The sequence below is a fragment of the Equus caballus genome, chromosome X (assembly GCF_041296265.1).
Source record: "Equus caballus isolate H_3958 breed thoroughbred chromosome X, TB-T2T, whole genome shotgun sequence".
NCBI classification, from domain to species: Eukaryota; Metazoa; Chordata; class Mammalia; order Perissodactyla; family Equidae; genus Equus; species Equus caballus.
In genome coordinates this window covers 131940709-131952858 of record NC_091715.1, presented here as the reverse complement: position 1 = coordinate 131952858, position 12150 = coordinate 131940709, and the positions used below count along the sequence as shown (strand labels likewise).

The window sequence follows — 12150 nt, the reverse complement described above, 5'->3', positions numbered from 1 at the left end:
TAAATTTTCCTTTTTTTTTAAAAATTGTGGTCGTAATAGCTTATAACATTGTAAAATTTCAGTTATATATTATTATTTGTCATACACCATATAAGTGTGCCCCTTTACCCCTTGTCCCCGTTCTCCACCCCCATTCCCCTGGTAACCGCTAATTTGTTCTCTTTGTCCATAAGTTTGTTTATATTCCACATATGAGTGAAATCATCTGGTGTTTGTCTTTCTCTGGCTTATTTTGCTTAACATAATGTCCTCAAGGTCCATCCATGTTGTTGCGAATGGGATGATTTTGTCTTTCTTATGGCTGAGTAGTATTCCATTTTATATATATAGCTATTTCGTAGCTTTTTCTACCTTCTTAATCCTCTACTTGTGTGTGCTTAGTATGTGGTCTGTTGAACATGGTAAAGCTGTGTTCCAAGCTCGTGCCATCTGCTCTGCAAACCCTGCTCATACCCAGTCTTTGTATGCCACAGTATGATGGGTTCCAGCCCCAAAGAAGTTGTTTTTGCCTCCCTGGTTGTTGCTGCATGTGTATGTGTGTGTGTGTGTTCTGGGAGTGTGAATGGGCCATCCTCAATTCACATCTGCCTCTGAATTGCTGCCAGTACTTTGGGTTATGGTTCTGGGCTTCTTGGACTTACTGATCTAGGAGTAAGTTGTCATTTTCATGACCGGAGTTCTTCTAATATAGCAGTTTTCACACATTTTTGGATTTTTGTTTTGTATTCCTTTAAGAGGATTTTTTAAAATCCTCTCTGAAATCTTACGCAAAGTCCAGTGTTTCTGACAGGTCAGATTGGAACTACTGTGCTCGAAATGTCTGTAGGAAATTCAGTGCTAGCCTTCCGCCTCCCCCACCTCAGGGGCCCACTGAGGGATTCCGTGGAAGAGTGCTGTGGTTGTCTGGAGCAGAGTTTGATAAACCCTTGGCTGGTCCTCTTCTCTTTCAATTCATAGGTGAGATCTAGAGATAGGGCAGGGGAGAGGACATGGAACAGAAAGGCTCAAGGATGGAAAGCTAAAGCACTGTGTGACTAGGAGCCCAATCATTGGTCCTGAATGAACCCAAAAGGCAAACCGCGATTCTACATTTGTATCAGTATTCTGACAGCTGTCTGGCCAGTCTTGGGGCATAGGATGTAGCATCACTGTTCTTTCTGAGACAGAAAAGATCGTCTCCACTACTATTCCCTGCAGCCAAAAGCCCCAGACAGAACCAGCTGCAGACAGCAGTTTGACAGGTTACCATGCCTTTGATGGAGATTGGTTAAGTGAGTAAGATTTGTTCTTATTTCATTATGAGGTTATTATTTCCAACTTGTATTCTAAGAAGAGAGGCTAGGTCAGTCAGACCCAGTAAACGCGTATTTACTTGATCCATTTGGCTACGTGGTTGGAAGGTAAGTGCTAAGATGGGCTGTGCCAGCAGGCATGGAATTGCCAGAGGAAGCAAGCAGGGAGCTCCACCAACTGTAGCCATGGGGGGTACAAAGACAGCAGCTCTACTGTCTACTACTAGGGGTACAGAGTTGGGCTGTCTGGAAGGGGGCTCTGGGGCAAAGGTTGCTCACAGAGGGGAGGCCTCGTTGACAGGGAGGTGAGGGGTGGCTCTGTGCTCTCTTCAGACTCACTCTCACCATCCCCCTCTGAGCTCTGGGACTGTGTAGTGGGCTTCTGGAACAGGCCTCAGCTGGCTGTCCTCACTATCCCCATCCCATTCCAAGCCCTTTCCTCTCTCACCTGGGCTATCAGGAGAGCGCAGCACTGATCTTTCTGCCTCCAGACTTTTTGTTTGTTTGTTTGTTTTTTAAAGTTTATGATAAAATGTATGTAAGAAGAGTGCATATAATGTATGCATGAAGATTAAGAATAATTATAACAAAAAATAAAATGAATCCCCGTGTCCATCATATAGCCTTGGAAATAGAATCATACCACCTGTACTTTAGAAGCCTGTATCTGACAACTTTGCTAAATTCTTTTAATAAAATTCTAATTTATAAGATTCTTTTATTCTACGTAGTCAATCGTATTATCTGCAAATGATGACGGTTTTCTTTCTTCCTGCCTAGTCCTTGCGTGGTCTTTTCCACTGTTTTGCCTTACTGCACTAAGACCTGCAGGGCAATGTTGAATCAAAGTGTACCAGTGTCCATTCTTCTTTTCTTCCTGATTTTAAATGGAGGACTTACAATATTTCACCCCTGAGTTATGATGCTTTGCATCCAAAATATTTTGTATGGATAGCTTTTATCTGGTTGGAGATATTACCACCTACAATTATCTAATAGGTTTTATTGTGAGTGGATGTCGATTTTTATCAAATGTATTTTCTGTATCTTTTGAGATGATCATATAGCATAGTTTTTTTTCTTTCCCCTTTAATCCTTTAAAGCAATGCAGTGCTTTACACTCATAGAATTTTTAATGCTAAAACAAACAGATTCTTGGAATTAACCTACCTTAGTCATGATTTATTTTCTTTTTTACACATTACTAGGTATCATTTGCTAATATTTTGTTTAGCATTTTTACATTTATGTCCACAAATTAGACTAGTATATATGTTTCCCTTCTCTATTATTCTTTTCTATTTTTGCTGCCAAGATGAACATAGCTTCCTAAAATGAGTTGGAAATATTCCTTTCTTCTTTTCTCTAGAAGTGTTTGTATAAGATTGGACTGATCTGTATCTTGAATATTTAGTACAATAGCCTGTAAACCCCCCACTTGGGTCTGGCATTTGTTTAATGGGATATTTAAAAAATATTTTAATGGTTATATCACCATTTTTGAGTCAATTTTAAAATTTGTATTTTTCTACTAATTTAGATATTTCATTGAAATTTCCAAATTTATTGGTATAAAATTGCTCATAACATTATCTGATCATTTTTATTGTCTGCTGCATCTATAGTTATGCCCCTTTTAATTCTTAATATTGTCTATTTGTGCCTTTGCTTCCAATATTCCTCCCTTTTATTTCAAAATCCACGTAATCATCAAGACAGCGATATTAAAATGTGGTACTAGTCGTATAGTTATCTTCCATACTTACAAATCATAGGAGGACTTTCAAGGCCCTTTATGATCTAGTCCCAGCCTAGCTTTCCATCTTTTAAAAACCAGTTTTCTTACTCATTACTTTGAGTTCCAGCCCCACTGGACTACTGTGTTTCTCTTGATGTATTCTTAACTTCCATTAGTAAGTTCCTTCCCACCATTTTTACCACTGTTTCCTACGTTTTCATCCTTTGAAATACTCGTTGTTTCTCAAGGCTCATCTCAAATTCTACCTGTTTCATGAAACTCTCCCCTATTTTTCCCAGAACGGAATAGGTATCTCCTTCTCCTGTGTTCCCATCACATATTTCCCCAGACTTGTCTATAGTAAGTATCATGTTCTGTTTTATATTGAATGAGTTGCTTACATGTCTGCAAAGTCCTGTAGGTTGTGAGCCTCTTGAAGGCAAGACCTTGTTTTTTTCTTGCCTGCATTCTAAGCACCTAGCAGGGGACATCTTGGAATCTGTTAAATTCAGTTGAACTGAGGAATTGAACAGGCATTTATCCCTTGGCAAAATGCAAAATTGAAAAAGTGAATTGTAGGCCACGTGGTGCCATCTAGGGTAATGTGACGATATCCTTACCTCTAAAAGCTTCTTCTTCATCAAGTAGCTAAAGTCTGAAAGTCCACCATTTGAGCTTCATTTATTTATATTAATGTTTCCTTCTTGCTAAAAATGCTACCTGATCTGAGGAGCAGAGGAGGCCTTATCAGGCATTGACACCACAACCCTCACAATTTTCCCTGCTCCCTAACAGCTGAGTGGATTTGCTAGATCCTTTCCTAAGAGCAGATATATTGATGAGACATGAACAAGGAGCATCTCTTATGGGGAACAAGCATGCAGAAAAGGATGGCTCGATATGCTCGTAGTTGTTAGGCTTTATTTAGTATGTACTATATTCCAAGTACTGTGCTAAGTCATATGTTATCTTCACACCAACTCAAAGAGGTAGGTACTGTTATCGCTTTCATTTATACAAATGAAGAAACTGAGGTTCAGGGAGGTTAAGTAACTTAGCCAAGGCTACTCAGCTAGTAAATGGCAGATCTGCTATTCAAAGCGAGGTCTGGTGGACTCTCTTCTTCTACCCAATCCATCTCTTCTTTGTGACCTCATCTCAAAACCACAGCTATTTATTGAGCCCCCATTATGTGAGTAGCCTTTGCCTGCCTTTCCACTCCCTCATGGTCAGTTTTTCAGCTATTTTAGTGGTCAAAAGTGACCTCCTGCTTGCTGTTTGATCTTGGAAGCTGCTGGAATGAAGTAAGAATGTCTGCAACTGCTTGGGCTGCTTCCTGTCCCTATAGGATCTCTCTCTACTCCCTCAGTGGGGGCTTCTGGGTTTCAGAAGGGTCTGGAACATCTTTAGAAATAAAAGTCTCTGCTTTGTCATGTCATTCCCACCTCATCTATGGGCTGTTCCTGAAACCTTAACGGACAACATTAGCTTTTGGAAACAACAGCTTCCTTGATTAAAGGGAAGGGAGACAGTTGTTTCCAAGGAAGATGGGAAATAGCTCAGAGGGCCAACCAGAGACCATGAATGTTTGGAGACTGTGTATATTTAGGGGCAGTTTGTAGTTTACTGTTTCCAGGCAGTTCTCTGCTGGCTGGGAGAGCAGTTTTCTCTCCCCTCACACCACCAAACCATTGAGCCAAAATTTAGGTCTGCCAGATCAATAGTCTTACAGGTCGTCTGGTCTAAACTCAACATTGTGTAGATGAGGAACTGGAGGCCCAGAGAAGGGGCAGTGTCTCATCCAGAGTCACATAAAGTGGGAGTCAAGGCTGCATTAAGTCTCAGGGCTTTTGATGGAATGTTCCAGATTGGGAAACTTTGTTGGCCCTCAGTGCAGACTACCCTTTCTTATCAGTTAGCTTTGCAAGGGAACATGCTCTTCATATTCACTTAGGCTTTAAGTGCCTTGAAGACAGAGAACACATTTTGTAGTTGATTTGGGACTCTCTAGCATGACTTGCACATAGTTGGCCCTTGGTGGGGGATTGGTGGCTTGACTGGGTCAGCCTTCTTGTCTTCTGACCCTAACTCAGGAGGACTTCTACTCTCTCCGTATGACATCGCCCTTGGCAAGGTGCAGCCTCTCACCATGGGCAACTCCTCTCACCCAGAGATGGCCCCTCAGTGCACTGAACCTCAGGACTTCCACATCCAGCCCCTCCATTAGCTCCAGTTTCTTGAGGCCCGTAACATGTTGTTTCTAATTAACGCAGGTTTGTTAAAATGGCCTCACGTTGCATTCATAACAGTTTGTAGAGTGTCTTTTCACTTACTTTAGAGATATATGGTAATTCTTCATGCAGCACCAGTAAGAAAGGTATATAATTATGTCTATCATGTCCATAAGATGCAGAATAATTTGGTTATGAATCTTGGTTTTCTGGGCCCTGCCACTTTAAGAAAGGAAGCCTCCCTTGGGATATTAATCTAATTACAAACAAAGGGGCACTATAGAGGACCGGTATGAAAGATAACCATATTTCTGAGTGATATGTCAGGTTGCTACTTTTTTCTTCATTTGCATTCCTATATCATGCTGAGGTGCTACTCTTGGCATCCTCTACCAAGCAGAGTGACCTTCAAGTCACTTCATCTTTCCAACCTCAGTCTCTTCATCCATTGATAGAGAGAAAAACATTGGGAGGATGCAAAGAAGTAACACCTGCCAAAGCACTTGGACATGGTGCATGCAGTTCTCTGGGCAGTAGCGGTACGATGGTTCATTATTGGAGGGCTCAGAAAATAATAAAATTTGCTTGTTGGGGATGGGGATGTTGTAAGAATAGAGACACTGCTGTGCTCTTGCGCACATCCCCTAAGCCCAGTGTCCTGAGTTGCTACCCAGCATGTGCATCTTGGTTCCATGGAAACCCAGCAGACTGGAGCCACTGGCATCTCCAGCAGTCTGAGGAAATTAGTTGTCCTGCCCCAGAAGAGCAGTTTATAAAGATAACTCTAAACCCCCAGTGTGGATTCTGGAATCACACCTTCCTTTAATATCCAAAATAACAGCTGACCAAGTCCTGCAGTAAATCTCGAGCCCTCTTCAATGTCTTTGAGAGTCCCCGCTCCCTGGCAGAGGTGGGGGCTTATCTTTTTCTTGAGACAATTCCAGCTGCCACTTGCTTCTCCACTGTCCCCTGGCTCTCCCAGCAATAGCAGATGGTTAAAAGTATACATGAGCATCTCTGAAGGCAGCTGCCAAGGAGGAGCTGCCTGAAAGTTATGAGCACATGCAGGGCAGTAAGTTGGAATTAGCAAGGGACGACTTTGAAGGGAAGAAATCATGTGGATGTGTAAGCTGGGGTGTGATTGTGACAACTCGCCCCAGTCCGCCAGAGCCGTATCTTCCACCTGATGTGTTGCAAAAGGCTGGCTGGCCCATTAATTTTACATCTCTTTTCATAGGGATGGCTTTGCCTATTTTACCAGTTGGTTCTGGTGAGTAGTACTCCACAGGTGTCTGCAGCATGCCCCACTGCTCATCCCTGGAAGACTTGATTATTCTTGTCCCTGCTGGTTGCTCCAAGCTCTCTTGTTTGCTTGCACTTGTTCCATTTTTAGCCTTGGTGAGAGTTGTGAAATAGATTTTGTTAAAGGAAGACTTGAGATATGTTCTACCGGTATAGACAAGGCTTTATTGAGTATTACTGCTTTATCCTAAGATCAGTAACTCATCTTAGGGGAGAAAACCAAATCCACCTAGTTAATTTTCAGCAGAGATCTTCACTGAATGGTGGGAAGATTGTGCAAATTCTTTTCAGTAGGTAAAACATAAACCTGCAGGGCTGGGGATTAGTTTCTCTGGTGGGGCTTTTTGGGTTCTTGGGATGTCTAGATAACTGCTCTATGCCTCCCAGCTACTTTGGCAGAGTTGCAGTTCTTAAATCTTGACTTCTGAATGGACATATCTAATCACCAAGTAGCTTTTTCTATTAGCTCTTATCCTGGGGGGCAGGTGCCTTTGTTGTTTGAGGATTGGTACAGTGAAAAGTCCCAGCTAGGAGCCAAGACCCAGAAAAGCAGTGGTCATAGACAATGGGATGCAGTTGGTGATGTGGTCACAGTAAGGGCTGTTGTCTGGAGCTGGCTGGCTTCTGCCAGTACATCCTGCCCGCAAACCCCTCTCTGAAAAGGCACTTAGTAGAGATGTGTTGATGAGGTCATAAAGCTTGGGATTTTAGGATGGAAAAAGGCACTCAATTATGCCACAGTTTGGCTAAACACAGCCCAGAATAGAGGGACTGAGTATTCAGAAGCTATTTAGTTAGTCATGTCCCTTTAGGGAGCAAGAGCCTCTAAGGAGTATGGTGTGTGTGAGCTGGGACTACTTACTGCTTCAGATCACTTAAGGACCACTAAGCAATTAAGCACAGACCTAGTGGAAGAGAAGGGAAAGTCTATCAAGCAAGCACCTCTCTACACTTCTCAGGGCACTGCCCCAATTCAGGTGGGCTCTCGTTACCTCTTGTCTGTACTATTGCAATAAACAGCCTCCTAATTGTTCTCCAACTTCCTGCATCTCTCCTCTCTGGCCTCTTCCTCCTCCAACATTTACCATAAAGCAGTGCTAGGTATGTCCTTCTAAGGCCCAGTTTTAATCACCTTCGTCTTGTACTCAGACTGCAGCAGCTAAGAAATAGTCTATCCTCCTCGGCTCCCTGTCTATGGGTTTCCCAACCAACCAAACAGCCTCATGTTCCTCTGTTCTCCTTTACCTGTACTCATTTCCAGCCAAACTGGGCCCTTCAATGCTTCCTCAACACACTCTCAAGTTTTCTGCCTCTGCCACAGCTGTTTGCTTACATCTATTTCTCCTTCTCATAGTTTTACCTGTCGTTTGTCAATATCATCTACTTTACTAAACTTTCCTTGACATCCTGCCCCAGTTGGAAAGGATTTTTCTTCCTTCGAACTTACATAGCCTGGTGATTGAACTTCCCTCTTGGCTTGAATTCATCTTCCTTGTGACTTGTCTGTGTCCCTTAGTGAACAATGAGCTCTTTGAGGGCCAGGGCCCATGCCTGATTCATTGTCACCTTCTGCCTTGAGACCCTAACAGAACCCTTGATAAAAGTGTTGGAGTGGCACCGCCTGCCACTCTGAAAAGCTTGCAAAAATCTGAGATTCTGTGGGAGGTGATGAAAACGCATTGCTCCCCTTCTCAGGACTTCAGGTTTTTGGTCTGCCAATCAAACAGGTTGTAAATTTTGCTTTTCAAGGTCCTGGCTAGCACTAGTATTCTATGACCCAACTTTCCAAGAAGGATTTGTATAACTGAGTTTTCTACTTAGGGCTCAAATGTTTCCCTCTGCAGCCTGGGCTCATGCTACCTTTTGCTATCATTGGATAGGGACAGAGACCAAGGGATAGCCTCTGCTTTTTTGCCTTCTGGGACCTCAGTTCTCCCAATATTTCTAGTGCCTTTCTGATGTGTGACCCTGGAAACCAAGGCAGTGTTATGTAGTCATGCAGAATCTGCCTAACACAGTTGTAATGCAGGTTTAACATTGGGTACAATGCCTGCTACGTAGTAAGAATGCAATGAAGCTATGCTGTTTTCATTATCATTAGTAGTAATCACTTTCCAATAAGACAGACCTGAGTTCAAACCCTGCTACTGTCACTTGCTAGTGTTGTGACTATTAATGTCACTTTCTTCATGTATAGGAACCTCTACTGGGGACTGACCCTGCAGATGCATTGTTAGTCTTAAGTAAGTTATTTCATGTTAATCTGCCTTACATGGTCATGGCACTTGACATATTATAGCTCAAAAATGTAGTTCTTGTTATGGTGATGATGATGATGATGTGCGTTATAGTATAGCAGCTTACTAAATTCATCCAAAAGCCAATTTTAAGTGCCTACTATATTCAAGGAGCTATGAAAAGCGCCTTTATAATAATGGTGACAAAGATGATGTTACTCTTACCTGTCACTAATATTTATTGAGCACTTTCTCTGCTGTGGGCAGATTGAAGAGCTCTACATGTATCATTTCATCATATCCTTAGCAACAAGCCTAGGAGATAAATACTATTATTATCCTCATTTTATAGATGAGGAGAGCAAACCATAGAGAAGTTGAGGAATTTGCAGAATGTCACCCCAGGGTTTGAGTTCAGGTGAAGAAACTGTGGCATATAAAGCTAGTTAGTGACAGAACCCAAATTTGAGTCTTTTGTCTCCAAAAATCTCTTATTTCTACCACACCATAGCCAGTGAATGGAAATAACTATGTGGAGGTCTACACGGACATGAACAGGACATCTGAAGCATTGCTTTCACCCCTTTATAAGAGTCTAATTAGGTACCGTATAGAGGTAGCCGCAAGGAAGTTCAGATATTTAAAAATCTTATAATGATGATACTATTTTTGATTCAATTCAATTATTTTACAGAGCTCGAAGGACCTTAGTATTTATGTAGTCCAGGAGCTTTCAACTTTGATTTACCTTTTGAAATAAATTAGAGTGTGTTGTCAGAGTCTATGAGCTACCTGCTGCCCTGTATGCCAAGACTCCTCCGGGGTGCTTCAGCCACTGTCCTCAGCTGCTCCACTGCTTTGCTTCCACTAAAACGCACACACACCACACACACACAATGGAACTTATTATTGGGGTTTTATCATAACCTGAGTACCCCCCACTGGAATGTGTTCTTTGTATGTGTGTCACTGTGGAAAAATGGTTGTGAAAATCACAACCTTCTCATTTTATCCCTGGATTGGAGACTATGTGAGGAGACGTATCATTGACATTCCTCTTGAAGTTTGGTCTATATCTACCTATGTATAGTGGTCAGATTTAATGTTGGAGGTTATTCATTTTGGGGGGTTTTCTTTAAAGTGATGCTGAGTGAATCACACTGTGGCTGGCTTTGTTGAATCTGCTTCGGGAAACTGTAGGTTGTTCCTTTACGTCAAAATCCCCACTGTAAAATTGGCCCTAATTCTCAATTGATTATGTGCACAGATAGGGATATGTTAACCAAATAGGATTTCCTTTGCTCTCCTTCCTGCTCAAGTTATCACTTAACATGTCATCATTGGCTCTTTGATAGGCAGGAAACAAGTTGAGAGCCTTTGTTCGGAAGTCTAGGGAGTGACCCTGAATCAACATATAAGACTTCTCTGGTGGTGTGTGCAGTGGGCTGGATCCAGATTAAATTCAGATCATTGCCTCCAAATGTATCCAAACTCCTCAGAATGCCAGAGGTGCCCAGAATATTTGAAAAACCTGGTATTTTACAAGAATGGGCACACCTCAGCTCAGATTCCAAATAGCTAAATGGAGGTGTCACGAAACTGCAAGTCAATGACATGTAACTTAAAGTGCCCAGAAGATCTTTGCTGCCTCCATCATGTCAATGCTTCCTTGATTCCAGATAGCAGATCACTGACAACCTGGCAGTCCAACTATGGAGATACACACTCGAGAACCATTTGATCATAGGCCTTCTCAGAAGTTAATCCATACAAAGTACAAGTAAAGTATAATTTTCTTGCCTGTGGATGGAAATATTTTTTTGTCTCTCAAATAAGTGATCTAGCTGGGTTATGGAGTCAGGACAGTGTGAGAGGTGCAGACGTAGAAACGGCTGTGTTAATGACAGTGTTTTTTTTTTTTTTTAAAGATTTTATTTTTTCCTTTTTCTCCCCAAAGCCCCCCGGTACATAGTTGTGTATTCTTCGTTGTGGGTTTCTCTAGTTGTGGCATGTGGGACGCTGCCTCAGCGTGGTCTGACGAGCAGTGCCATGTCCGCGCCCAGGATTCGAACCGACGAAACACTGGGCCGCCTGCAGCGGAGCGCGCGAACTTAACCACTTGGCCACGGGGCCAGCCCCTAATGACAGTGTTTTTGAGACCCAGATCTTCAGCTTTCCTGGGGATAAAATAATAGGGCCTAGAAGGTGTGGAGCATTACTGAACTAATAAAAAACCCATCACCTGCTCTCACAACCGAAATAATACAACTATGAAAACATACAGACAATATACAGTATTTCAAAGGATTTTGGGTGCACAAAGCAATTCTGGAAAATGGCATGAGGCAGAGAATTTGATCAAACAGTAAATATTTATTTAAAAATAATTATAAAGGGGCCCAGAAAATTAAATGAAGAAAAGACTAGTAGTGGATTTTTATGGAATGAACACTGGACAAGGACACTTGAATTCTAAATCTGATTTTGCATATGTGTGTCCAAGTCTTCTCTGGCTCAGTCATTCATTCTGTAAAATGAAATGACTGAACTGTCTTGCAGTTCTGACATCCTATCCCTATGGTAATGACATGATGACAACTGCATATTGGTCAATAATATACACCTCCCTGAAACAAAGTGAAAAGACTTCTTTTACATTTTGATCTCGGTGTGCAGAGTATTTACATGTTGGACACACGGAGAGTAAAGAGGCAAATTTTTCGCATCCGGAATGAAGTTACCTGCACTCAGTGTTCATGGCTTAATTTTTATTTTCATGTTATTGAAGTGAAATTCACATAACAATTAGCCATTTTAAAATGTACAATTCAGTGGCATTTAGTACATTCACAGTGTTGTGCACCCATTAATTCTATCTAGTTCCAAAACATTTTAATCACGCCAAAAGGGAACCCCAGACTCATTGAGCAGTCACTCTCCATTCCCCTCTCCCCTAGGATGGCAGAATTTTTTAAATGGACCTTCAAAGTGATTTCAAGAGTGGATTGGGTGTCTGGGCAGCTGCAGCAGAGAAAGTAACAAATCCCTGCCTTTATCTCTTGGTCAGAGTGAATGAGGGGACAGCAGGTAAGTGCCTATCTGGCATCCTGGGAGGCCCAGGCCTCCCTGAAACCAGCATTATCAGCCTCTGAAATGGAGTTTTGGCTACTTTGACTCAGAGACTTATAGTTAGGGACCCTATCTGTCATGGTGTTGAACAAATACAAGTTCATTGTTTTTTAAAAAATAGCTAAAAAACCCCCAGAAAGTTCAGCTAAGTCCAAAGAAAAAGTAAAAATCACCTAAGTTCCTATTATGCAGAAAGAATCACCTTTTGTGTAAAGTCTTTC

At 41.9% G+C, this 12150-nt stretch overlaps 1 protein-coding gene across 9 annotated transcripts in view; it reads left to right on the top strand.

Moving 5' to 3' along the window:
- The window catches only part of FGF13 (fibroblast growth factor 13), a 488885-nt gene that overhangs the window by 108175 nt on the left and 368560 nt on the right, over positions 1-12150 (top strand). For 2 of the 9 annotated variants that reach the window (XM_070258070.1, XM_070258071.1), the window contains exon 3: positions 11758-11887. The exons of the other annotated variants lie outside the window; for them this stretch is intronic. In XM_070258070.1, the coding sequence (XP_070114171.1) occupies positions 11776-11887 (112 nt within the window). In that variant the 5' untranslated portion in view covers positions 11758-11775. The remainder of the gene's footprint in view (positions 1-11757; positions 11888-12150) is intronic. 9 annotated transcript variants of the gene reach the window in all.